This window comes from Rhipicephalus microplus, chromosome 1 (genome assembly GCF_043290135.1).
Source record: "Rhipicephalus microplus isolate Deutch F79 chromosome 1, USDA_Rmic, whole genome shotgun sequence".
NCBI classification, from domain to species: Eukaryota; Metazoa; Arthropoda; class Arachnida; order Ixodida; family Ixodidae; genus Rhipicephalus; species Rhipicephalus microplus.
In genome coordinates this window covers 153,275,026-153,302,887 of record NC_134700.1, presented here as the reverse complement: position 1 = coordinate 153,302,887, position 27,862 = coordinate 153,275,026, and the positions used below count along the sequence as shown (strand labels likewise).

General features: G+C 48.5%; 2 protein-coding genes across 4 annotated transcripts in view; one reads left to right on the top strand and one right to left on the bottom strand.

Moving 5' to 3' along the window:
• The window catches only part of PAN2 (PAN2-PAN3 deadenylation complex catalytic subunit PAN2), a 159,630-nt gene extending 150,520 nt beyond the window's left edge, over positions 1-9,110 (bottom strand). For both annotated transcript variants that reach the window (XM_075887506.1, XM_075887507.1), the window contains exon 1: positions 8,796-9,110. In XM_075887506.1, coding sequence (XP_075743621.1) covers positions 8,796-8,993 — 198 coding nt within the window. In that variant the 5' untranslated portion in view covers positions 8,994-9,110. The remainder of the gene's footprint in view (positions 1-8,795) is intronic.
• Positions 80-27,862, top strand: LOC142800920 (uncharacterized). 2 transcript variants are annotated; one of them, XM_075887511.1, is made up of 5 exons: positions 80-3,938; positions 5,529-5,845; positions 5,976-6,083; positions 18,494-18,787; positions 27,481-27,862. In XM_075887511.1, the coding sequence occupies exons 1-5, from the start codon at positions 3,905-3,907 to the stop codon at positions 27,637-27,639; spliced, it is 912 nt and encodes a 303-aa protein (XP_075743626.1). In that variant the 5' UTR covers positions 80-3,904; the 3' UTR covers positions 27,640-27,862. The 2 variants fall into 2 exon arrangements, with proteins under 2 accessions (XP_075743626.1, XP_075743625.1); XM_075887510.1 differs by lacking the exon at positions 80-3,938 and having other exon boundaries at positions 4,984-5,845.

Sequence of the window (27,862 nt, the reverse complement as noted above, 5' to 3'; positions counted from 1 at the left end):
TGCGACCACCATGATCGAGAATCAAACCCTTGTCCTCAAAGTTTGCAACGTGCCATTAAATCCTTACCGTGCCCTTATATTACACCACCAAATATTTAACAAAAAAGTTCCAGTCACCTCACGTTATGCTCTCTACTTTTGGCAAAATATGGTAAACCATTGTTGCGCGCTGCTTCACTTTACGGTCTCCTCGACTTTTCACGCCCTGCGCAAGACGAATGTGTGGTTAAAATGCCGCTTACCAAGATTGGGTACAACAAGACCCACGCTAAGATCGCAGACACGATGGTATCTGCAATGTTACGAAAGCAAGAGTGCGCTTCATCTCTCACATGCTCTTGTCACTATTTTGTGACATATTATATACGACTCCGTGCCTACAATTACGAAAGCATGATGATTCTTCGGAGGTCACCGCCCGCGAAACAATCAAGCTAGCCCTCGATTCAACCTATTTCCACTTTCAGTGCAAGACTCCTTACCCTGGGGAGGGAGAGGGGGGAGAGTGGTAAAACTTTCTCCTGATCTCCGGAAACTTCACTTGACAAACCCTAACGTCCACCTCGTGCAGACCCGCCAGGCAGACGACTCCTAGGTCTCCTACACATCAGGCACGAATTCGACGACAGAGCATGATACGCATGCCCTAACATTGAAAATGTACTGATCCATGTTCGATTCCTTCCCACCAATATGTCCCGCTAGTCGCACGTCGTTGGCCTCCGGGAGGCGCACGCTCTTGCCCTCCGTCCCCAATACGCCTCTAAACAAAACATTTTACATGGACATTACCGGCCCTTACCAGAGGGTTTGGTATACAACCACAGTAGTCCATGTGGGTGGTCCATTCTTCGAGGCACCTATGCTGGAGAGTTGGCCATAGCCCCAGCCATCTCACATGGGGCTTTTAAAATCACAATATCAGATTGCAGGGAAGCATGCCGAAAACTTGAACTTAAACGAATCTCACCTCTATTTGTTTAAATTCTGAAATCATGTCCGTGGGCCGGTCACCCCTCTACTAGCTCGCTCACTGGTTTGAATTCCTGGCAATTTGGGGTTTGGAAGGAATGAGGCAGCACATGCTGCCACCCGCGCGCTGATTTCCCGGGTCAGTGTACATCGCCCCCCGATAACTCCTTTGATGTAGAGGGGAACGCTCCTTTCCTGTGTTTTAAAAAGCTAATTATTCATATAGGAATGCCCACAGCCACTATTCTGCGTTCAGAAGTGGACTCAAAAATGCCGTCGAGATCATTCTTCTCCATGTATACATACGCTACAGTTCCGAATAATTATTAATCATTTTGGCTCTTCCTTTTCAGGCCTCTGCCAATACTCTGCGGATGTGACTGACACCAACCACGTGGTATGGGCAAGCCAGCTTAATTCTTCTTCACTCTCGAACTCTAACTCAACCCGAAAGGGCTGCAGAAGGCAGCATTGCACGACTGCCAGGACCTCCCGGCCCCGCAAGCAATGGTCCGACGTTTCAGAACAGCGCCCATGACTAATGGGGTCCCTGACCAGGGACTCCACCTAGTGCTATAAGGGAGCTGACCCATTTGCAGCTGGTTTCTCTAACAACCTCTTTGCATTTAACAGCAGAATAAACGGTTACAACCATCACCACCACCCTCCGAGAAAGCGTTAGTTGGAGAAGTCATTAAACAAAACATTTGGAGCCATTACACTGCTTAGAAGATGAAAACGAGATGAAAACGAGTGGAAGCATGGTGGATAAGGTGAGTTGATGTTGCTATAGTAAATGTATATGTTATTGTTATTCATAGTTTTAAGCGATTAAGCATACACTCAAAGACACTGCTGTGTCTCTTAAAAGCATAATGCTTCATCAACAGTTGCCCTCCGAGGTCACAAAATCAAATCCTGTAGTACATAATGAGTCATCTTAATTGTTTCCAAAGAAGAAAAAAAACGTATGACGGCCCATTTTTGTCCGCAAAGACAATTTGTCAGGACCTAGTGCAATACAGCTTCACTGTAAAATAAACTATTTACTATATTTCATTTATTGCCAGATACGATCTGAGCAGCGGCGAATACGTGTTGTCTTTTGACAGCTTGTCTACAGCTTGTCGACAGATTGAAAAATAACTACACATTAGTGCACATAAGGGCGTCCTTCTTGAAAAGTCGCTGATCATGATTCGCGATTTTGGTCCTCATGTGCAGCGTAGTCACGCAGCCATGAGATCATGCCGCAATTTCAAATATAAAGATGGCAATAACTGATACAGCTTTGGCCAGCAAGTAGGGCTTCACCCTGAGAAGTCTAGGCGTACAATCACAACATTTGGGCTGTTCGGAGGACAACACTACGTGGCGCTAGGTCGCGACTTGACTTTCCCGTCGTTGGAGTGACCCGCGTGCGCAAGGGCACACGTCTTCGGGCCTCCATTATTAAAGTATTTCGAAACAAAACTAACAGTGCTCGAAGTGGAGTTCGGGTAGTGAACATGGTCAACTCCCTTGCAAGCAGCACTTCCGTATAAGCCCGGGTAACGTATCGATCCTGTGTGACCATGCTTCGGTAACCATTGATCATCTTTAACAGCAATTAAGTCTGTCAAGAACAGCGAAGCAGGTAAATCAAGAGGTAAAACGTCCAACTATCCACAAGAAACCTTCTTCGCTGTTGCCTAGCAATAATCAAGCAAGAGATGAGCGCCACCTAGGTTTTTTTTAATCACCTAGCAGTGAATGCGCCGAGGATTATCCGTAGCTAAGTACCAGAAAGATACAGCTGTTATATACCTTCCTCTTGAGGGATAGTGGCAATCTACCTGTCATAATTTTAGAGTGCTTGCCAAATGTGCTCCACCCCAATCTTATTCTTCTATAGTAACTTCAATCTCGTGGTTCGGCTCCGCGGTTATTACCTGTCCCAAGTGATCATACTCTTTTACAACTTGAAGTGTACTATTACCTATCTCGAAGCGCTGCTCTTTTCCGAGGTTGTTGTACATTACTTTCGTTTTATGCAGATTAATTTTAAGACCCACCTTTCTGCTCTCTTTGCCTAACTCCGTAATCATGAGTTGCAATTCGTCCCCTGAGTTACTGAGCAATGCAATGTCATCGGCAAAGCGTATGTTACTAAGGTACTCTTCATTGACTCTTATCCCTAACTGTCCTCATTCTAGGCTTCTGAAAACCTCCTGTAAACACGCGGTTAACGGCATTGGGGAGATTGTTTCCCCTTGCCTTACACCCTTCTTGATTGGTATTCTGTTGCTTTCTTTATGAAGCAGTTGGTAGCAGTTGATCCCCTGTAGATTTCTTGCAGGATGTTTATGTATACTTCATCGACGCCCTGATTTCGCAGTGTCTGCATGACGGCTGATACTTCTATTGAATCAAACGCCTTCTCGTAATCGATGAAGGCTATCTATAGTGGTTGGTTATAGTCTGAGCATTTCTATATTATCTGATTGACAGTATGAATGTGGTAGATTGTTCAGTTGGTTGTTCAAAATCCTGCTTGTTCCTGCATTTCAAAAGAACGTTTACTTTTGTAAACGAAACACCGAGTTTAGCTTCTAACTGTTCTGCCAGCACCCGCATCTACGCCCGTTTAAACTGAAATAAACACCATGCGCACCGCTGCTGCTTTGCATAACATCCAAGTTCCCTGCGGGGAAATGGCCCATAACGTTTCGTTTTTTCTTTATTAGACATATATGCAGAACATGGAATCGTCACTTCATCAGGTTTGACTGATGAAGAAATATTCACCTTTCAGCAGCCAATTTCAGCTGTCACTGTAGTGCCTTAAAATACCATGATACTTGACTCCTACACAAGTGAGGGCACGTGCCATGCGAGCAAGGGTCATCATCGTGATTGCACGTGGCTTGTGAAACGTTGACAGTGAAGGTCGATGCACTCTTCTCGCCAGGTCCCAAGTCCCCAACGTGAGTAGTGTGCAAACGCATCGTGCAAAGTGCACAAGGCGTAACTTATTGTACGGCCTGCTGTCATACGAAGTGGTAGGAGCCCAACAGCTAGTGCATTTGTGGCCCGCAATTCTTAGAGCGCGTTCACACTGAGCGTTCCGGCCACCGAAATTGGGCGGAATCCTCCTATTCGGCGGCGGTGAATCGTGATTAACACTGAAGCATCCGCTGAAGCGGATGCTTCAGTGTGAACTAGGAGTCACCACCGCCGAACAGGATTCGGCGCAAACGCAGCGTCGCGAGCAGTGCGAACACAGCGTCGTTCGCACTACTCGCGCCTCACGCCGCTGAATATGCCATCTACGACGGGGCCAACGCGAGATGGACGCGTTGCCACCCGGTTGTTGTCGCTTCTCGCAAACGCCTCTTCACTATCCGGTGGTCTATACTTCGTTGATCTTTGTACGCCGGCAGCAAGAAGAAGCAGTACTGCTTACCTTGCTGGCAAGTCGCTGCATGAAGAGCAGAAAAAAACCACTGATGCCAGCGGCGTAGCAGGGTTCGTCTTGCTCTACAAGACCGTGACAATCTCGGCCACCGCTTTCACGAAATAGGGACCTGAAGTAGCACAGAGTGGGTTAAGGGCACCGCAACATAACAAGTGAGTAATGCTTGGCCACCACTTTTCAAAATTTGTTGACAAGTGCTCCCATTGGTCTGCTGTGACCGATTAGGTGGCAGACGCTGCAAACATCGGTCTGAGAGCGATCGGCGCAGACAAGGCCCTTTCGCGGATCTCGCCAGTGCCTAATCGAATTCGGCGCACTTTCGGCGGCCGGAAAAGCTCAGTGTGATCGTGCCCCTGAAATCTGCCGAAAGTGTACCGAATCCTATTCGGTGGCGGTTACATCCGCCAAAAAGGCCCTCTCCACGCCTATCGCTCTCAGACTGATTTTTGCGGCGTCTGCCGCCGATTGAGTTCCTTCGGACCAATAGTAACGCTAGTCAAGGAGTTTAAAAAAATGGCGGCCAACCCCTACTAACTTGTGATGTCGCAGTGCACGTAACTGAATGCTGTAATCAACGGGAGTTTAACCCACTTTACGCCTACATCACGTCCCTATTTTGTGGAAAAGGTGACCAAGCTTGTCATTGGCGTGGCCGAGCATGTCGTGGTTTTGCAGAGCAAAAAAAAACAACAACAAAAAAACAGTAACGCCGCTGGCGTCGGCGGTTTTTTCTGCATTCATGCGTTACAAGACATTGACCTGTCAGCAAAGTAAGCAGTGCTGCTTTTTCTGTCTTCCTGCGTACGAGAACTATCAAAGTCTAGACCACCAGTTATCGTAGTGGCGTTTTCGAGCCGCGACAACAACCGGGTGACAACGCATCCATTCGGCGGTTGGCCTGTGGTATATGAAGTTTGGCAGCACGGGGCGCGTCCAGTGTGAGCGACGCTGCGTTTCGGCGGCAGGAGAATTTCGCTCGCTGTAGAAAGCAAACATTTCTGTGTGAACTAGGGGTCAGACTTGCAGCATGCTAAATTAACCATGATCGCGTATTTGTGTGGCGCAACAGGACGATGCTTAAACAAGTTCTTCACAACAGGCCGACGTGTGGGTGGGTTGTCAACGCCGAGAGAAGCACAAGCTCGCGAACGCCTGATCTTCGTTCGTGACAACTTTCGGAGGAGAGTCCGCACACCTCAGCCACTAATGAACCCAGCTCGGAGGAGGACATCCAGACGTGCTGCCAACAGAAGGACATCAGCTACAGCATCTAACAACAGAGGTGGACGCAATGGCATCCGTCCGGCTCCCCCTGATGCCACTATCTTGCCCAGTGAAAGGGGGATCTTGCCGCCATCGCTCTTTTTGCAGCTGCAATCAGGCAACATCATGGTTCACCATGTTGCTGTCACAGAGGTAAAACAGCATATTTATCTCATTCTTCTGTGATTCATGATATTGTGAAGATCACTGCCGGGCCGGGCTGCGCAGAATGACACCTAAGCTTACTTCAAAGTAGTGTACATTAACACTGTTTCTACCGCAGGGCATAAACTCCCAAAGGCCTTCACTCAAAAGAAGGGGAGCTTCCCAGCTGTATGATGAACATCCGCAGTCGGGCCAAACCATAGTCCTCACCTCAGCTTTTCCAGCCGTACGTACTTTTACGTTTTAAATGCGAAGCAGCTCTTTGGCTCACGTTGTGTAACGCCATATGTACGTACGTCCATATGTACGTACGCACTACAACGTGTTCCTGTCGCCAACCTGGGGCGGTGCCAAGTAGGTCACGCCTTAGCTGCGCATTGACGTCATGCTCCACTTGCAGGTGCGTGCTGACGTTACTCTGTCCCTCACCTGTATCACGCTCTCCACCACGCCCGCCGCAGCAGCTGTCGGCTCCTCCCAACACCACCTAGAGGGAATTCTTTCCAGGCCGGGGGGCTGCCTCTATGACGTAGCCGGGATGGGGCCGACGGAAGCGGGGGAACGCTTGAACAGAAGTCCTTATATTAATCATTCAGACACCCTAAGGGCGCCAAAGGGCATTACGGAGGGCATAAGTTGTGCGCTTGGCTGACTTTTTTTGCTGCTACACGTGTAATATACTTATATATATCTGGGGTTTAACGTCCCAAAACCAAGATATGATTATGAGAGACGCCGTAGTGGAGGGCTCCGGAAATTTCGACCACCTGGGGTTCTTTAACGTGCACCTAAATCTAAGTACTACACTTGTAATATACTGAATAAAATTAGGAAGGAAAAGACAAAGGAGACCACTCATATTTACACCCATCGCCGTTTTATTCATTTGTTAGAGTTTCCAACTTCCGCTTCTTAGACTTGTTGTCCGGGTCCGAAACTTTGTTGTTCAATCGCCGGCAAAAGTTTTTCAGCAGAATGTTCGTGCTGCACCACAATATATATTTGAGCACCACTTCACTTGCGTGTCCCTTTTCACAGACGTCGAAATCTGAAGGCTCCTCGTCGCTGAGCAGTTGCAGTGCTAGTTCTGTGGTCACTTGACGTTGGTTAATGATCTTTTAAAAATTCGGCACATTTGGAAAGCTCTTCCACAACAACGTAATTATGGGCCACTGCATTCACAGCTGGCATTGCTGGGTAAACCAGCCCTCCCCTGTCAATTTCTTTGACAAGACTGTACATGCGGTTTTCCGGAGAAACTGGGACAGTCTTGTCAATTGTGAGGAGCTCTCTGCATTTGTCACATTTTAACCTCTTCACAGCGATCTGCACCGAGTAACCAGCAACATAGGTAACCACTGGAATGACATCCTTCAGTTTTGATAGCACCTCCTGGGTCACCACAACGTTGAATTTTCCATTTGGCACTGCTGCCTGCGTTTGGAGCTCTTCCCAATTTTGATTTTCGTCGTGGTCGATTGCGGATGCCGTGCTGGTTTGTGGTAGTGTGGTTTGCAGTAGCAACTTGTTCTCGCACTCGTAAATCTGTCTTACGGACAAATGATACTGCGAGCCAGCCAGTCGTCGGTAACAACCAAAACGTTCTTCTAAAAGGTCTGTTTGGAACTTCCCAAGAAGCACAAAGGACATCTTGAGCTCCTCAAATCAATATGCGCAGATTTCAATGAACGCCCGAGTCGTCTGAATAAGAGCCCCATGTGTCTCATCAGACAACTTAAAGGCATCCGCTCTCCTTTCCTCCACTCCTCCAACCAGTCCAAAAAATCGTTGAAGAAGGAAACCTTGGGGTCGAATGAAGAAGGGCAGACTGGCTTTTGCAAGTCATCCCTTAGTCTCCGTCCATTGAAAGGAGTCTTTACGTTGACAACCTTCCACCATCTCACTATTACATCAATGAGACTGGCGGTTTCTTCGTAGTGCTTCAGGTTGTGCTTGGCTCCAATGACTCCAAGTGCATTCGGTCCATACTCGCTGAATACCTGCAAAGCAGGTTTAACATCCTGTTTCTCGATGTCTGTTGGGGAAACAGCTTTTCTGGACAAAGTGTAGCCGTACCGGATTAACTGCTCACTCTCTAAATTATATGCGTCTTTAACTGTTTTGAAATACGCATACTGCATGCGCCGCTGCCCCGTTGTGCTTGGTTCGAACTGAGGTAACCAGAAACACTAGTCATTTTCTTTTAACCAGTTGTTGCGCACGCACTTCAGTAAATGCACTGGGTCGATGACGAAGAGCAATGGCCTGTGGGGATCTGATGGGTGCGGAAACACGAAATCATTTGCCAGTGATTTTTTGAAACGGCTTGAGGGGCCTTGCTCACCGAATACGACAACAGAGTACTTAATCCAAGGAGCGTCATCCTTACAAATGTGAGCCAAAATGACGTGGTCACTGCATTCGATGACATGCCAAAGCGTCAGCTTCTTGCCTCGAACGAAGTTTGCGATATCTTTCAAATCGCAAAGCTTATCTGCTTCTTCCTCTTTTTTGGCAGTGAGAATTGGCTCGGCGAGCACTTTTTTAAGGGAAGCGGCCTCTAAGCGCATTCGCTTGCTCTCTGGGTCCTCTCTTCTAGAGCTTTCTATAAACAGGTAGCTTGGGCAATCAGGGAATACCGTCGGTACTGCCTCAGCTCGAATCCGCAAACGTGAGAGCGGTGCGGTCACTGTGCGGTCGGTGGCTTGGTCAATATAGCTTGTTTCCCGAACGATGTCTTCGGCTTTAAAGTGACGTTCGCACACCTAAACAAACGAAACATATCCTAGCATCAGTACGGCTACCTCGTAGCAGCAACAGTACATTGAGGGCTTTGCGTGACGCGTTTAGGCGTAACGTGCTACAAACTACAAGGCTCGCCACGCAACGGTAGGAGCAACCTCCATGAAAAAATTATAAAGCCTTCAAAATTTCTTACCCTGGCATTCGCTGACACGACCAGGTTTTCACGTTGAATGGCACGTATCCACGCTTGTCTTGCTTCATCGGCTTGAGGGAACGAAAAAAATGTGCACCTTGGGGCCTGTCTTGTAATTGCCGTTGCACCGTGGCACACAACACTTTCCTGGCATTTCGGTGCTGATTCTAACTCTGCACGAGCCTGTTCGCCACACATAACACGCGATTAACACTTAGGTAACTCGCCGTTGCCCAACTACGCACAGAAACGAATATCCAAGCAGCAACGTGCCTCCGCGCCACGAACGCTCACAGCGCGTCCAAACGTGCCCGCCGCGCCGAGGCTGCCGAGGCCCCGCCGCTCAGGGGACCAACGCCATCTAGCGGAGACGTGGGACTGGGCCCCTTACTGATGACGTATATTCACGGCCCCGCGGGAGCCCCCCGGCCTTGAGTCAGTCTCGGTGGCGTTGCTCCTCCGCCCGCTCGCAGCACACTTCTCTCTCTCTTCGCCCTTTCCACCACTCGCAACGCTCGACTGCACTTAGAGTGGAAACACTCTTTCGGTTCGCTTGTCTGCGATGAAACTTAACGAAACGTAGCGTTCCTCGATGCACGCGTCCCCTTCAACTGCCTTGGAGGGTGGAGACAACCGCGTCGTCTGCTATGGCGTCCGCCATTACGATGCCGTCTCCGCAAGCCACCTATAACCACGATGGTTAGCCAACGAGTGTCAGGTGGCTTCATACCAAGGGAGCAGCCACAAATGTTTTTCGTGGGGGGGGGGGGGGGGGTCACACCGACCTGACGGGGGCACAGGCATCAGCTTTCCTCTGTGACGTCACTATCGGCGGTAGTTTAAACAGATGGCGTACATGTATATCAAGTCGTGCGATTCTCCTGCTCCTCATGCGTATGGTGGCGAAGAGAGTAAGTAAAAGTACTCTAAGAATGATTGATCGAGATGTGGGATATAACGTCCCAAAAACACCATATGATTATGAGAGACGACGTAGTGGAGGGCTCCACAAATGTAGACCATCTGAGGTTCTTCAACGTGTACCCAAATCTGAGCCCAAGGGCCTACAGCATTTTCGCCTCCATCGAAAATGCAGCCTCGGCTGCCGGTCTTTGATCCCGAGACCCGCGCGTCAGCAGCCGATTACGTTCGCCCTTAGACCACGGAGGCGGGGCAGTACTGTAAGAAATACTAAATACACTAAACGACAGGTAGGGTGACCGTTTGGAGCAACGGTCTCTCGTGGCACCATTGAATGGACTAGTCTTCCAAAACGCATTACATTATTGCGATGACGCGCCCCGTCGGAGAAGACATCCGTTAATCAGTGATCTCTGTTACGCGTATATGGCGTAGTCCTAGTCGGGGTGAAGTGCGTTTCGCAGGTCAAGGAGGGGTCCTCTTACAACAAAGAATGAGAGGTATATGCAGCATGCTTTTGTACAAACATAATTACAGTTTAGTGTCGCTTACTTTGCTGAGCTAATTTATTACTGCCGATGTCTGTGACTTCATACTTATGGGAATCTTGTGTATGTTACTCTGTCAAGCAGCCCTGATGCAGTGATAGCTTTTAGTCAACATTTTTCTTTTTGCTTTGATGCTCACATCCAAGCATGATTGCGATACGTAATAAGTATTTTTTTGTAAGGTATGCTGCGCGTTGGCAAGTTGGCAACACAATTTTGCACACGTTAATTTTTGGGCAGACTTTCAGTTGCACTGTGACTTTTCATAGCAATGAAGTATTCCAATCGTGGAGGTTTTATTTTGCAATCTGCGAGGGCAAAGTAATCATTGATGAGGAATGTTCATTTGGTCTCAAATAAAAGTTCACGTGTGACCGAACTATGCCTACTCACATAAAACTAACTTGGTGGCTGCTTATATGCGGCAAAACACTTGAATAGGCGCAAAAAAACGCGGAATGTTCTCGTTTTTTTTCGTAGCTTTTGTCACTCGCCTTCCTGAAACGATAGCTTTGTGGCAAGGTGTCTTCCGTTGGTTGTAGGCGTGCAGCCGAACTTTACTTTTACGTCAACATATTTAGAACTGTACAAAATACTTCACCACGCATCATACGTGCATTCATGTTTCCAGCACTTACACCGACGTGAACAGCAGCATCCTCAAACCCCACAAAATTGTTAGTGATCGGTTCAACAGTGATGGAGAAATGAACTCCATAGTTGTTAGAGCATAATACACCATAATAAATTTCCCAGAACACGCGAACTCCGACAATAACTTCCAGCGCATGCAACACGAGTATACGTATGCGCTTTACTGTGCACCGTCCATGCCTGTTGGTTGTCAGTTTCGGGCGTTCTAATGCGAGTCACTGGAATTTCACTGCTGCCATTAACTCCTTCGCGTTCCTTCACGTGTGTGGTATTTCATTACAACGCGACAAACTACCAACCTTCCGTAGGGGTGCAATCGCAAACGTGAGACATCTCGCACGCAGAGTAAGATACTGGGTGAGCGCGACCTTACCGGCACCTGAAGGGAAGCGGAGGAAATGTATACCTGCAAATGTTTCCGCTAGGCCAAAAACGTGAGCTGGTGTTTAAGGCAGAAGTTTATCAGCCGACATGTATCGTTGCTACAGTTCTCGTTTCTCGCATTCAGGGTCACCGCCCGTACTTCGCTGAGCGCGTTGCTTCCTAGCAATGCGAAGCCACCCCTTTGAAATACACTGCCTACACGCATTGCCCGGTAGCTCGTGTCCCTGGTCGATAGGCACCCTTCTGTAAGACTCGATGGTCACGCCGAAACGCCGTACGGTATAACGCTTGATTAATTCCCGAAAGGCAACGGTGCTTTCAGTACACACTTGACAACTGACGAAACGTAGGATGCCGCTTGTCACAGGTATGCAGCTTCATCGAAGTATACGTGCCATTGGCTAGCGTTGAAGAGCACTTTAGGCTTTCAGTATTTCTGACCTTCTATCTGACCTTCTATGATTAATAGACCAGTTAAATTTGCGCTTTAAAAGGCATCGGTACACTTTAAGATGCTTTCATCACTTCTGCGACAAAATATTCTCGAATCTGCCACTCTTCCCCCTGCCGAGAAGTTTGCTGACGTGTACTCGGACATTATCGCACTTTGAAAGGGGAGTTAGCAGTATGGGCTGCGAAATGGAAGCGAAAGAAGCGAGAAACGCTGAGCATGTATGTGATGCAAGCGGTTGGCAATTGCCCAGAGGTATTCTTCCCAAACGTGTGCCATCTTCTAAAGATTCTTTGAACTCTGCCAGTGACCGTAGCTGAACCAGAACGCTTTTTTTCATCACTGAGACGCCTCCTAAATTTGTACCTGAGAGCTATTACAACAAATGAAAGATTGTTTGGCATCGCTCTCTGATGCCAAACAATATATATATATATATATATATATATATATATATATATATATATATATATATATATATATATATATGTGTGTGTGTGTGTGCACGTGTGTGCGTGCGTGCATGAGTGTTTAGATGTTAGCAGAACGTGCGAAAGTTCAATAGCGATGTTATTGCCTGGCTTGAGTATATCTTAGGACACGTACGAAGAGTCGTACTGTAATATGCTTGAACGTGGCCTCTCAGACCTTCGAACTGTGTCAGGATTTTTTCATCAAAACGAACCTCTGCTTATTGAAAACTATCGTAGTGATCAACACCGGCGCGATCTGTTTCGGTGGGTACAAGTATGACCACCGCTGAAGCATTATTCCGTCGCCGAGCCAACTTGAAACACTCGCCGCCGAGATTCCTGCCCAAAATCTCATAGAGGGCTAAGCATTGATAAATAACATGAAATGTTTTTCCGTATGCAGGCATTATTCATTGTAGAGGCGTCGAGGAATAATATATTGATAGTAGCAGTGCTTACGTTTTTTTAATCATGTCAGCGTGAAGCGACTAAAAAGATAATTTGGCTAAGTTGTAGATAGGGAGGGGGGGGGGGGGGGGGCTAGACGAAACATTTTGGGCAGGGTTTGAACTCCCCAGACACCCCCTTTGGCTCCACCACTGCGTCATACAGAGTTTTTTGTGTCAAAACGTGTGGTACTCAAACAACATGAAAGAAATACAAAGTTGTCGCTTCGGTGGTGAGAAGGTTTTAGACTTCTACTCTCTCATCTTTATTTATATAGCGACCTTAGCCGTTGGAGTTTCTGGCAGCAGAAAACTACCTTCTCCGCCAGCTGCGATAACACCTTCAATTAACATTTTCTTGGACTAGTCGGTAACTATCGCACACTGGCCAGAAAGAGCTGCATTGCTCACACTGCCCCGTCTCAAAGTTAGGGGCACCCCGCCGTGGTGGTCTAGTGGCTAAGGTACTCAGCTGCTGACCGGCAGGTCGCGGAATTGAATACCGGCTGCGGCGGCTGCATTTTCGATGGAAGCAAAAAGGCTGTAGGCGCGTGTGCTCAGATTTGGGTGCACGGTAAAGAACCCCAGGTGGTCGAAATTTCCGGAGCCCTCCACTACGGCGTCTCTCATAATCGTATGGTGGTTTTAGGACGTTAAACCCCAGATATCAATCAATCAATCAATCAATCAATCAATCAATCAATCAATCAATCAATCAATCAATCAATCAATCAATCAAACAATCAATCAAAGTTAGGGGCATGCAGAATAGAGACGCATATGTGCGTCCCCCAGGTATTCCGGCCACAATCCGCCGACAGATGCAGGGCGTGAGACGTGCGCGTCGCGTTACATTTTCACCAACGCCATCTCAAGGTTGCTTTTTTTTACTCGGTAGGCTATGAATTCTGGCGCTGTAGCCTGCAGTCAGACAGGAAAACTCGACCTAACGGTGCCTATAGGTTACAGCTGTTCAATGCACGCACCCTAGACTCATGACCTTTCATTCTGTGTTTTGTATCTGTGTCGTATTCTGTGTTGTGTATCAGCTCTCGAACTTCTCGCAGTGTGTCTTACACACTAAGCAATACCTTAAAGTACTCTGCTTCACTTTGTTTGGCAAGAAAAATGAGCCCATTAGGTGGCTCGTAGACGCATTGGTGAGGCTGTGACAGGCGTGTTTATTCCACAATGTTTCGAAAAAGTCAATACAATGCACCCTTCGCCACTAAAACCAAAAACAACGTACAAACGGTCACAAAACCCGGACAACTATGTCCATCTAGCAGATAATATACCAAGGAAGAGGCGAACACTAAATGCTATGAAAGATTCTCAAATGATTCATAGAATATGACAGTGCTTTAACATTTAGCCACACGTTTTTGCGGTGCCCGGTCATCCCCGACATAGAGTACATGGTTGAAGGAATTACGATTTTGGCAGAAGAAGGGTTGGATGGCTCTTGGCAGCCATCGCCCGGTTTTCGCGCCCAGAAGAAGCGATGCCTCGTGCTGCGCCAAGCGACGCCGCACCTGAACGACGCCCAGCAAGCGACGCCACGACATAACGGCCTGAAACCGCGCCCGCCGCCCGCGCGAAGGCGCGGTCCACTACCTAGGATGCCGCCCAACGCCACAAACATCGTGGGATGGCCAAAGGCGCCCGTTGACCTTACGAAGCTGCCGCCATGCCAACTGTACGAAGCCCTGCTGAAGGCTGCGTTGTTACCGGACCAGCCAACAGCGTCCCGCGACAAAGTGCGGGTTCACCCCACAAACAACACCTTCACCCTCAGTGCGCATGAATTGTTCCAAGCACAAGCCTACCTTCGCATTACGCCACTGCAGATCGGAGCCCGGACCACCGAGTTTCCAGTTTACGCCCCACCGCACAATCATGCATTTCGTAGCATCATGTTCAACGCCTATGACAGCTTTAATGATGCGGAAATCTTGAAGGACTTGCAATTGAGCTACCCAGCCATGTCTGTTGTGGATGCCCACCGCATGGAAGAGATCAACCAGATACTCGTCGCCATGCTAGAAGACTGTTTGCCCAGATGGATCGTCTACATTTGCCTCCACCCCGTCTACTCAAGAGTAGAACAATGCTTTAACTACCGCAAGGTGGATCACTAAATTGACGTTTCACTTAACTAGAACGCAACTACTGTGCGCATTGTGACGAGGACCACACACCGACCCCATAGGGTACCCAACTGACATGCCACGCCCACTTTGTTTGTAAGGGCGGTCACTCAACGAACAGTTCAAAATGCAAATACCGTTTCGTTAAGAAATATACCCCGTCCGGCAACGCATCGGCGTAAGCATCTGACGACCCCCGCAGCAGCCATCGACCTTTCGCAGCAATCACTCACCGTCCCAAGAGTAGCCATACCCATCTCTCGGTCAGCCGCAGCAGCAGCAACAGACACTCCACTTTGAATCTCGCACCAGTGGCCGGACCTGGTAGAGGCCCTGGTCCAAGTCACAGTCCAAGTATCGATTGCGTTCTACTAGCCCCCTCAAATTGATGTCACCTCTCTCCTCCTCCCCTGGTTCGTCCAAGGGATCGTCACAGTCTTCGTCTGTGCCTGGTCCCAAAAAGCTTGCCTGGGCCCAAAGACGCCCAGATTCACCCAAAGCGTCACCGATGTCGTCGCAAGATCCACAGGTGAGAGAGTTGGTCAGGAAGAACTCCTCACTTAAGGAAGATCTTTGTTCGCAGCAGCCTCAGCTCTCTAAATTATTGTCCCAGTTGAGAAATATTACACAATGTATCCATTCATTGGAAGCAAAGTACATAAAGCTTTCGCGCAATCAGTCACGACCACGACGCAACCGATGGAGGCTGTCTTTTCCCCATTCCAGCCACAATCGCAGCCCGCGGATAAGCGCAAAGCAAACACCTCCACCGTGTCGCTTCATACCGAAACCGACGTCACTTCGGTGGTCTATAAAGCAGTACCTGCGGCTCTCATGACCTCAGACGCGAAATTCGAAGTCCGTTTGAACACTCTGCAACATGCCGTTGCAGACACGAACACCTCCTTGAACACTCTGCAGAGTGTACAGAGGCCACTAATAGTTCACTGAATGCTCCCAAAAACTACACGGAGACCACAACCGCCGAAATCGATGGACGCCTCGATTGTCGCGAGCATCCGCCCACATTCGGCCGACCTGCCACGCGCGCAGGCGGGCCCCAAACTTTCAACGGCTCAATCATGGCGTGTCTTCACACTGACCAAATGGCAGTGGAACTGCAGTGGGCGCCGTAAGAAAGAGATCCGCTTGCAGCAGCTCGTATATAAACTGCAAGCTGATTTGCAGGCAACAGAATTGGCAACCGATGCTATCGCATTGCAGGAGACGTCTACTCGCTCCCCTTTCCCATCACCTCGGTACTCACCGGGTATGCCGAACATCAACCTTGGTACGCTTGCTCCCCCTGCACATCCACGCTCGTTCACAGCAGCCTCACAGCTGTACAGCATGAATTAAATGCTGCGGAAATTCAGCAAGTGTTCGAAGAGATTCTACCACGCAAGTGGACAGGCTAATCGCTCTTTTTCCTGAGTGTGTACAATTACACCGTGAGAAAGCAGCAGCCTTCTCCCGACTTTAAATGCATTTGCATTTAAAATAAACATTCTCCAGGCAGCCAGTGATTCGTCAGTCAAAGCGCTCTTGGCCTCACTAACCCTATCAGCGGGTTGCTGTAGGCGAAGGCAATGATTTATTAAGAAAGAAGTGAAACAGTGGCGGTTTCCTTCTAAAACAGAGGGACAGTGAGAAAATATTCTTTGACGATTAGCTGACGCGATGCCTGCTTTTGATATGGTGTTACAAAAACAAATACTTGAAGGCACCGGTAGCAGCAAGCGTATAACGTAGGCGCACATCTTCGCGGAATTGCTGCTTGTGTACAACAAGTGATTAAAAACAACGAATTTTGTGCCATCCGAAATGAACGAGTAAAATACGCTTGTAAACAGCATGTAAATGAACCTGTATTGCACCCGATGCACTGGTGATCGCGATTATGCCCGATCGGGCTCTGATTTCTCTAAAGTGATTGGCGTCTTCCTGCAGCTACCGTAAGTGAAACAGCTACCGTAAGTGAAGAGATTTATGAATAGTTCACAGTCATGAGTGTTACGTTGTTAATGCAGTCAGTATCGTACTTCACAGCGGGCAAGGGGCGCTCGATGAGTCAGTATGCTACCGCGAAAAAAAAAGAACAAGGAATGTGCAGCTCTTCCCACAGCTGTGATAAGTGCTCTTAACTGCGCTGAAAATCGCGCAAAAGTAGTTTGACTCATATATTGCCGTTCTGTTGTTTCTAATACCATCGCTTTTTCTAAATTCTGCCCAGTACTACGGTGATGATGTGTTAAAATACAAACGGTATATTAGCTGCGCTAGAAGCAAGCGACTGTCGTGTGAAATAGCTGATGTCGATTATGCGTACCGATATCTTTACACATGTGTTTTTCCCATAGGTGCTCAGGCACGCACTGCGTGCAAATGGGGAAAAAGGAGTGCTGCTGCTGCCTCGAAATTCGGCAGATTCACGACTGCCACAGCGCATTTCATCTCGTAGGTTTGAACTATTTTCTTTAACTGCAGCGTCCCCTATGCCGCGCAATAACTCGGCATCATCAAGTGTTCACTTGAACCTTGCACAAACACAACTAGGCAATGTCGAATGGCGAAAATCTCTAATCAGAAGAAGAGAACGGTGCTATGGCGAGGAATTCCTACGAACTGGAAGAACTGAAGCTTCGCCAGGTAGCAGATCGCAGCAGAAACAAGGCCCAACCGCGAAGTAAAAATGCTCCGCTGACTGACGGCCCGGCGCAAAGTTGCCTGCCGGGCGGCGGCTAGACCCTGACGATGACGTCACCTCTCCACGTGTACATCTCTCCCGTGCTACGCCCCTGCGCGCGCGTGTTCCGGGGCAGCGTTTCCTCGTTCAATGTTTGGTCGCTTATAACGCCGTTATTTAATCGAACATCGCGAAAAAAACCTACGTAGTTTCGTTGTGAGAGAACACAGATACCGAATTGGCAATAAATTAGCAAATTTAAAACTTCTTCAGTGTCCATATAAAAAATCCAAACCCGCCTCCCATGTCTTTGCGTTTTAAACAAACGTTTACTCGAGTAAACGCTGCATTAAGTTTCAACTGAAACCATTCTTCCAGTAGTTGTGCCGCGGCCTTACCGGTCTCTACCGGAAATCGTCGTCCCCTGTGGAGAGACATTCCAGAGCAGCTTCAACTACAGAGGTGGTGCGGTGAGTTTTGCTGGGCCATCGGCTCGCGGACCAAGAACCTTTTAGGAAACTCTTAGGAGTAGGTTCGACTTCCTCTTCGGGTGCAGAGTGGAGGAGGACGATACTATTGGAGGGACCAGGACGTCTTCCCTCAAAGGGAATCTTAAGAAGACGGAGGGTATAAAACGCAAGCGCCGACACGCTTGGGTGTGCTTCATCTGCTTCATGTCCTGGCACTCGGATGGCTCCAGTCAGGATCATGCTACGCAATGCCGCCACAGTCATGAACGTAGTAGGATGTCGCGACACTTCATTCTTAACACAGCCCCCGCGTCGATGCCCGATTCAACCGGGTCAACGCTGTGCGCACCACTGCTGCTTTGCACCCCATTAAGGGTTAATTTCGGGTAGACGGTCCATTTTCTCTTGGTTACGTAGTGTACGTTGTCGTCCTGTAGTGGTTGTAGTGCCCTTTCACCAAGCAAAAATTTCGCGAAGAGATGTACAGCCTATAGAAGTGTCTCTTTCGATTGCAGCAAGGTGCGTGTCCAGCCTCAAGTGTCAGACGTGCCCAGCAGCAGTTGGGCTTTGCTGGGCAGCTGCTAGGCTCCGGTTCGCCGCAGCCTGTGAACACCACTGCGACGCAGCCGCGAAACATCGTTTTGCCACAGCCACCTAATGCCAGTTTGCTGCAGCCATCCGGGTTCTTCTTACCGCAGCTAGTCTGCGCTACTTTGCAACAGCCACCCAAGGCTGTTTCATTGCAGCCATCAAACACCGTTTCTCCGCAGCCACCTAGCGTCATGTCACAATGTCCAGTCGTTCCAGAGGTATGTTTCATATCATTATCTCCACAGTCTCTTTGCGCGTTGGTGAGTCACCCGCATTAATGCTTCGCTAGCCATCAAGTCCTGTTTTCTGCAAAGAAGTGCGCCACATCAGTGCCTTCTCTCTGATGCATGGTAGTTCAATCATTATTCCCGTCTATCCTATAGATGGTCACACAATGTTGTTCCCTCTGTTTAAGACTTCCTTTGCCATGTCGATTCGCCAACAGCACTGTCGAAACGTACAAACAAGAAAAAAATTGGCAGATACCAAGTACAGTGGAAATCAATGATATGCGAAGCACGGATGAAGGTTAAATTGTCACATTAAAATCAGCACAACGTTACAAGGCGGACGTAATTTACGTCGTGCATGAGTTCCATGTCATGTATATTATGTTTGGGCGGATCATTTACCTTCGTCTTCCGTTCGCATCACGTAATACGAAATTCGGTATATGTAACGCTATCGGAACGGTTGCGAGTGCATCATGAGCGTGGCATGTAAAGTCTTGTTCTTACCCGACACGCATCTCATAATAATCATGTTTGCACAAGCCACATACCTTCGTTATCCATTCATTATTCATTTACATATACCGAATTCTGTATTTGTAAAGCTGGGGAAACGACCATGAGCGCACCGTGAGCGTTGCCTGTATACTCATGGCTTACATGAAATGCATGTCATGATTTCCATGGCAGGGTCTGTCGCTTGTGTTCGGCATGCGGTGTTATCATACCACATCGGTTTTGCAATATGTCATCTGAACTAAACCACTGCAAAAGCAACCAGGCCATGAAGAGTAAATCATTACATTCATGACATACATGTGATGATTTTCATGTTATGACTTGTCACTTATTCTCGTCATACACTCATGCTGTGCCCTACCAACTTTGGTATAGATAGAATTATCGAACAGCCAGGAGAGCCAAAGTTGTAGGAGACAGACAGACAGACAGACAGACAGACCGACAGACCGACAGACAGACCGACAGATTGTGACAGACAGACAGACCGACAGATAGATAGATAGATAGATAAATAGATAGATAGATAGATAGATGGATAAATAGATAGATAGTCGCCGAAGTTTTGCTGTTGTTGCAGTCACGTTTCGATGGAGGCGATGGGCTTGAGGCCCGTATACACTGTGCAAAGTCAGTGCACGTGAAGGACCACCAGATGGTGAAATTTCCAGAGCCCTCCAGTACGGCACCATTCATAAGCATTTCAGGCTTTTCCAATTGACCTACGTAAATGCTACAAGGCTGTCACACATAAATGCAGATAGTCGTTCACATATACTATTGTCACGTAAGAGTGAGGGTGAAGGTTCGCCAGGTTGATAAAACACCTGGCGAACCCTTGTCAAAAACTTTTCAAAGGCTGGAAAATAATTTTAAGTGTCATTCATTCTTTGAAGCAAAAACGGAAAAATGCCGATTCGGGTGCAAAGCCGTCATTTCATGCGACTTGCCACCATATGACTGATGAGAAAACATTGCGTTCTTTATTTGTTTGGCCGTCCTTCGTATTTTGATGCCACATTTACAGACACTGAGAACTGGGCTTTCTTATTAAATTCGTGATTGGCTGATAGGGAACCGCTTGCTTACGATTTACATCATGCGGGTTTTTTTTGAGGGGGGGGGGGCGGTGATTCATTATTTGAAACCATCAATTACTTGACAGATGTTCCAAATCACAAGAACCTGTACACCAAATGTGTCGGTGCACTCGGAAGGGTGTAATGGTGTTAAAAGAGCCGCGAGAATTCAGTTGTTCGAATCAATAAGCACGACAGCTTTTAACGAGTACAATACACTACAAAGCTATCATTACGGATAAAATGAGAACTTGACCATCTACGATGAAATTCATCTGAACAATTAGGCTAGACAGCAGCTTTCAACACTACGTAGGTCAACTGTTTTCTTAAAAATTAAGTAAAAGGGGGCCGCAGTGCACTTTTGTTCACCCATGAAAACCATTTATTAGCTCTGTCACGTAGTTTATTTACGTACAGACCTACTGGAAGGCCAAGGAACGCCAGAAGAGTGAGGAACGTCAACAGGGCGGAAATACAAAACAAGCGCAAGCTCGGGTAGCGCGTGTGCACCAACGCTGTGGCTTGCCGTTTCTTGCTGCTTCGTCGTCATTCGAATAGTTCCCTACAATGGCCCCCGGTGATTAGCGTAGCCAACCTGGCGACTTAAGGCTTAGTCACTATAGCGGGGTTGTAATATGTCTTCAGGCGACTCACATGCACAATTTCTCGGCCACAACGGCGTAAGTCATGAGAGTGTGTCAAAGGCTCAATCTCATAATTGACTGGTGACGTACGGGCGAGAATGTGGTAGGGCCCGTGGTATCAAGCCAGTAATTTCGACGAATGGCCAAGAGTGCTCGGTGGAATCCAGAGCCAAACGAGATTATCAGTCGTGAAAGTAGAGAGATGTCGGTCGGTGTCATGCCGTAGCTTCTGGTGGCCTTGGTCCTCGGTTGTCAGTGAACGGGCCAATAGTCTGCAATCTTCTGCGTACCTGGCAACATCAGAAATTGCAGTTTACTCAGAGAAGTCGGGCGTGTATGGGAGGATACTGCCCAGCGTGCACGATGGTTCGCGTCTGTACAACAGAAAGAAAGAGGAAAAACCTGTTGTCGCGTGCGTAGCGTTGTTATACTCATACATGACGAATGAAAGGACAGTGTCCCAATTTGTCTGGTCTGAATCTGTGTACATCGTCAACATATCACCGAGAGGGCGAATAAATCGTCTGCGGGGGATATGCTGTCGTCATGCAATGAACCATGTTGCACTGAGCGAGCAAGGCTTGAATGGCGTGAGACAAGAAAACTCACCCCCGGTCGCTCAAAAACTTCGCGGGAGCACCATGACGAAGAACAAAGTTGCACAAGATGAAAAACGCAACTTCCCTCGCTGTTGCTGCGGGTAGAACTGCCGTCTCGGCGTAATGCGTGAGGTGGTCCACGCCGACAATTATCCACCTATTTCGAGAAGATGACGTGGGAAGTGGTCCGTATAAGTCGATACCGACGCGGTCGAATGGACGCGCTGGACAAGGCAGAGGCTGAAGTGTACCGGCAGGGCGTTGAGGTGGGGCTTTACGTCGCTGGCATTCAGTACAAGCACGTGCGTACTTGCGAACAAATGTGTACATGCCGCGCCAGTAGTAGCGCTGACGTAGACGGTTGTACATTTTGAGAGCGCTGCCGTGAGCGCTTTGCGGGTTGTTGTGGAAGGCTGTACAGATTTCCGAACGCATGTGGTTGGGTATCACTAAGAGCCACCTCCGACCTTCAGACGTGTAATTCCGCCGATAGAGGAGGTCGTCTCGCATAGCGAAATGTGTGGCTTGACGGCGGATAGTTCTTGAGACCAAATTAGCTGACAGATCAATCAGAAAGACGAGGAGTTGGGAAATCCACACATCTTTGCATTGTTCCGATGCCATACCTGTGAAGTCGATTGGTGTTATGACAGTTAAAGAAGCTGACGAGGAGGTTGGGTCAGCCGGTAGTGGCGAGCGGGATAGCAGCGTCGGAGTGCTTGAGGCCGAATCGGTATACAACACGAACGTCGCATTCCTGTAGGCGAAGCGCCCAACGACCATGGCGCCCCGATGGGTCTTTGAGCGATGATAGCCAGCATAGAGCGTGGTGGTCCGTGATGACTTCGAAAGGGCGGTCATAGAGGTATGGGCAGAACTTCGTCAAAGTTCAGAAAATTGCGAGGCACTCTTTCTCCATGACGGAATAATTACACTCGGCTTTCTTGAGGGTTCGACTCGCGTAAGCGACCACGTATTCCTGGTATCCTGGTTTTCGTTGAGCCAATACAGCACCAAGACCGACACCACTGGCGTCGGTGTAGACCTCCATAGGCGCACAGGGGTCAAAATGACGTAGTATCGGAGGTGATGATAATAACTGCTGAAGTGCGGTGAAGAATTCGTCGCACTCTTTTGACCAAGCAGAAATTCCATTGGAAGTTGTCAACAGGTTAGTAAGAGGTGCGATGATGGAAGAGAAGTTGCACACAAATCGACGAAAGTATGAGCACAGGCCGATAAATCTTCGAAGCGTCTTGATGGAATTGGGCTTCGGATAGTCGGGAACGGCGCGGAGTTTTGCCGGATCCGGGAGAACACAATCTTTGCAGACGACGTGACCCAATATAGTGAGCTGACATGCGGCAAAATGGCACTTCTTGATGTTAAGTTGAAGGCCAGCAGAGGGGAGACACGTGAGAATAGCACGAAGACGAACAAGGGGAGTCGAAAAGTCGCGAGAAAAAAACGACGATGTCGTCTAGGTAGCAGAGGCACGTGTTCCACTTGTAGCCGCGAAGGATGGTGTCCATCATCCATTCGAAGGTAGCTGGGGCGTTGCAGAGTCCAAACGGCATGACGTTAAACTCATACAGCCCATCAGGTGTTACAAATGCAGTCTTTGATCGGTCAGGATCAGCCATTGGAACTTGCCAATATCCTGAGCGTAACTCCAAAGAGGAGAAATATTCTGCTTTTTGCAAGCAATCGAGAGCACCATCGATGTGTGGCAACGGGTACACATCCTTCCGAGTTATCTTATTGAGCCGGCGGTAGTCGACACAGAATCGGATAGACCCATCCGTCATGCGCACAAGTACAACAGGTGACGACCAAGGGTTCTCGATGGCTGGATGACACCACGCTTGAGCATATCGTCGACTTGTTCGTTGATAATACGGCGCTCTTCCGCTGAAACTCCATACGGTCGTTGGAGTAAGGGAGCATGAGTACCGGTGTCAATGTGGTGCGTGATGTTCGCTGTGCGACCCAAAAATGGTTGAGCGCAATCGAAGGCAGAACGGAACTCTCGAAGAAGGGACAAGAGTTCGCTTCTTTGTGTCGGCGATAGCTCAGCGGCAACAGATGGCTGGAATGAGTTTGGCGCAGGCAGTGTGGCCACAAGTGTCGTCATAGCATTGAGCTGGAGGTGAGGTGGGTGTTCGGCAAACTCCAGAGGGCACAAGAGGTGGACGTCTTGTATGTTACCCAAACATTCTCCGCGAAATAAGGTAACTGGCAACGATAGCGAGTTCGCAACGAGCATGATGGTAGCACCCGATTCCACGGTGAGTATGCCAAAGGGCAGATGTAGGCTACGGTGGCGGGTAAATACGTCAGATGGAGTGAACAAAACAGTTCCGGCAGGAGCGGCCGTACATGCCAGGACTACAAGGGTGGATGTTCTCGGTGCTATTTCCGTATGTGCAACAACGACAACTTTGTATGCTTCAGAAAGAGAATCTACCAAACAAGAGGTTGGTGGCGGTGTAAGGGCAACTTCTGCTTGTGAGCAATCTATGATGGCCTGATGACGCGAAAGAAAGTCCCATCCAAGAATGACTTCGGGGGAGCATGATGCCAGCACAAAAAATCCAATGGCATTAAATTGACCTTGGATAATGACACATGCAGCGCACACAGCTGTAGGTTCTATGCACTGTGAGTTGGCCGTGGGGAGCATCAGGCCCGAAAGAGGCATCGTCACCTTTTTCAACTTGCGACATAAGGTCTCACAGATTATGGAAACGGCGGCTCCTGTGTCGATAAGCGCTTGTGCGGCGGTCCCCTCAACATTGACGTCGATAACGTTTTGCGGCGAGAAAGATGGAGGCCTTAAGCAGTTCGAATGATATGCAGCTGTCGCCTCCGGATCTGCATGCAGCGATCAGTTTCCATCTTCTGTAGTAGGTCGGCGACGCATAGATAACAGGGAGCGTCGTCGGCGCGAAGGTGACCGATGGTTTGCGTAGGGTCGATGACCGTCAGTGGTGTACCTTGATGGCGTCCTAGACGCTATTGGCCTGCCCACGGTATCAACTGGAGGAGGATCTCAGCGACAGTGGCGGGCGACGTGTCTAGCGATACCACAGGCGAAACAGATGGGCCTATTATTCGGCGTCCTCCAAGCTTCTAAGCGACGGTAAAATTGAGCTGAAGATCTCGCGTTGGGATACAGCGCAGCAATTGGAATCGTAGGTACGACATAGGGTGGCGTGACAGGTCGAGCATACGGCATACGCGGTTGCGTAGGCCGAGCAGCGACGGCGGCGTACGTGAGAGGCGCAGTGACAGGTGATTGCTGATGCATCGGTGGAAGGGTCTCAGCGACTTGCGTCCGAATGGCGTGTTGAAGGTCCGGTGCCAAAGCTTGCGCGGGCTCATGTGTCAGTGGCAGAAGTGACAGCTGGCGCGCTACCTCTTCGTGGACGAAGTCCTTGATTGTCGAAAGCTGCGGCTGCTGATCGGTAGGATGGGCAGCTAGGTGCAAGTTTGCGAGCGTGCCTGGCGTCGTGAGGGCTTGACGAGCAATTGCGCGCTGCCTACGCAACTCATCGAAGCTCTGACAGAGGGAAACGAGCACAGCAATTGTGGGGCGATTTCTCGCGAGCAACATCTGAAAGGCGTCGTCGTCATTGCCTTTCAAAATGTGCCTGTTTTTTTTTCCTCAGGCATGGTAGAGTTGACGCGGTTGCATAGATGCAACACATTTTCAATGTAGCCCGTGTAGGTCTCGCCTGGTGTCTGTTCACGGTGACGTAAAAGGTGCTCGGCTTGAAGCTTGCGTGCCGCAGGTCGTCCAAAGACGTCCGTAATAGATTTATTGAATGCAGACCACGTGGGAAAGTCAGCTGCGTGGTTATTAGACCACCGTTGCGCGTTGTCCGCAAGAAAGAACATGACGTAGCCCAGCTTACTTGGGTCGTCCCATTTGTTACTTGCGCCGACTTTGTCGTACCTCGCCAACCAATCTTCGACGCCCGACTCAGTGGAGTCTGTGAAGATAGGAGGATCTCGTTGAGGATACACGGCGCCACAAGTGACATGGACGATCAAAGGTCCCACCTGGAGAGGCGTCTCGGTGGCCATGTTCCTGTCGCGTAGAGAGACAAGCTTACAGGAGCGAAGTTCCAGGTTTGTACAGGAGTCCAAACACCTCCACCAGATGTCACGTAGTTTATTTACGTAGAGACCTACTGGACGGCCCAGGAACGCCAGAAGAGCGAGGAACGTCAACAGGCCGAAAATACAACACAAGCTCAAACTCGGGTCATGAGTGTGCACCAACGCTGTGGTTTGCCGTTTCTTGCTGCATCGTCGTCGTTCGCATAGTTCTCTACAGCTCCAATAAAATTCTCCAAACGTTCAAGGTATAGTGACGAGGCAGCTCGGAGAAATGCCGGCTCAAAGAAAGTTTGTTCGCTACACTTTGAATTATTTTGTTGTGGCATAAAGTTCTGTCCATTTATGAAGCTTCATTTACTAACCCTTTTCGAGCCGCATTTCCAACTGAGTTTAGGAAAATAAATATCCGCCCCACAAAAATTCGATTTTACCGATTCACCTGAAATCAGCAGCTTCACGTTGCTAATATTGATGAGCTTCAGTTGGAGATGAGCAGGCACACAGCTGACCACCTTCAAATATGGTATCAGAAGGGCTTTCATACAAACAGAGGGTCAAGAAAAAAATGACGTCGTATCTCCTTGTTACACTGCCAATGTCGTCGAAAGACAATAGTCTTGCGTCTGAATAGAGGGAACAAAACGTTTATTTGGTGTTCTGCACAAGAAAATCGGTGAATGGTATTCAGGAGGTGCTGCGTTAGAGTGACTCGAGCGTGCAGTGGAGGCGAACGAGCATATCAAGTCACGTCTCACGTGAGACATGAGCGCTATCTGGCAGTTATCCTGGGAAACGGAGCGCGCAGCGTGCGCGCCCGTCTCTGAGTTGATAAGGTGTAGAACGCAAGGCGATGAGTAGGTGCCACCACCGTGTGGTCTTAGCAAAGCGTTGGAAATACTTTTGCGTGCAAGCGTTGCATAGTCAGTGCAGCGTGATAAACGCTACGGTCCTTAGAAAAACTTATGTATGCCTTTTCTAGTAAAAAGACACGCATGCAAAATATTGACGTGTTGTTATGGTGCCTCAGATATCCTGAATAATTGCTTTTGAATTGACAATCACAAAAGTATGAATGCTGAACCTTGAGAAATTTTGGGGGCGTTGCGGATGGGATCAGCTGTTTGGGGTATCTTCTGGTGCCTTTTAGGTATACCGTTAAGGGCAGACCAACAGTCAAATGTACAGACAGACAGACTGACTGACAGACCAAAATTTTGCGTTGAAGGTCCCCAAGAAAGACTATCGTCTTTAAAACAAGGACAACGTGGGGAAAGCTTCTTTTTTTAGTATGACAGAAGGCGGATCCCAGCTTTTATTTGATTTTTTTAACCGCTAGATTTTTGTACAAGTACTCAGAAGTCTTTGACAACACAGCAATAATACCAACGTTATTTTGTGAAATGGTGCCACTTTGGTACTTCTCATAACAGGCTGAGGCATTTACAAGTATCTATATGTATGTATATGTAAGCATAGCTACCCCCCCCCCCTTCACCCCACTCATTTCTAAAATAAAATTGTCGCCATAGGTTCAGGTCTAAGCAGTTCCGCACAATCACTATGGTAGGACATTCAAACACCGCTGTTATTGTGAACATTAGCGAGAACCAAACATCTGTCCATGTGCTAGCGTCTTGGTGCTTGATAACGTACGATAATGTCTAAAGATCAGTCAAATGCTCTCTTTCTACGACTACGACTTCTCCTCCCAGGTGTCCCACGAGGAGATTGCTCTTGAATACGTCAACGAGAAATTGGAAGAAGAGCTGCGCAATCAGATGGCTTCCTTCGACGGAGGCAATGCTTCGAGGAAGAAGAAGTTGGACATGTACAACAGAATTCTGCTTCTACAGAAGATCCTGGCAATGTGATTCCAAGGCTGCAGCATTATGTCCAGTCTTCTTAGTCGGCAACTGTACGGTGAACGAGTAAACAACTGTTGCGGCCCCAAATCAAGATAACGTCCCACGAGCGCAAGAACATGCTTTAACAAAGTAATATTGAATGATACCCTTTCAAGCATTCGAAGGGCTGCTAGATTTTTTTTACCATGCGTGACCATGCCAATTTCAAGTCATTGTTCATTGTAGCATG

Bases quoted from the DNA above. Each gene is read 5' to 3' on its own strand.
- LOC142800920 (XM_075887510.1), top strand. From the start codon at position 5,471: ATGATCGCGTATTTGTGTGGCGCAACAGGACGATGCTTAAACAAGTTC. The intron at 5,846-5,975 runs GTAAAACAGCAT...TTTCTACCGCAG, and splicing joins ACCATGTTGCTGTCACAGAG to GGCATAAACTCCCAAAGGCC. The intron at 6,084-18,493 runs GTACGTACTTTT...TTTCGATTGCAG, and splicing joins TCACCTCAGCTTTTCCAGCC to CAAGGTGCGTGTCCAGCCTC.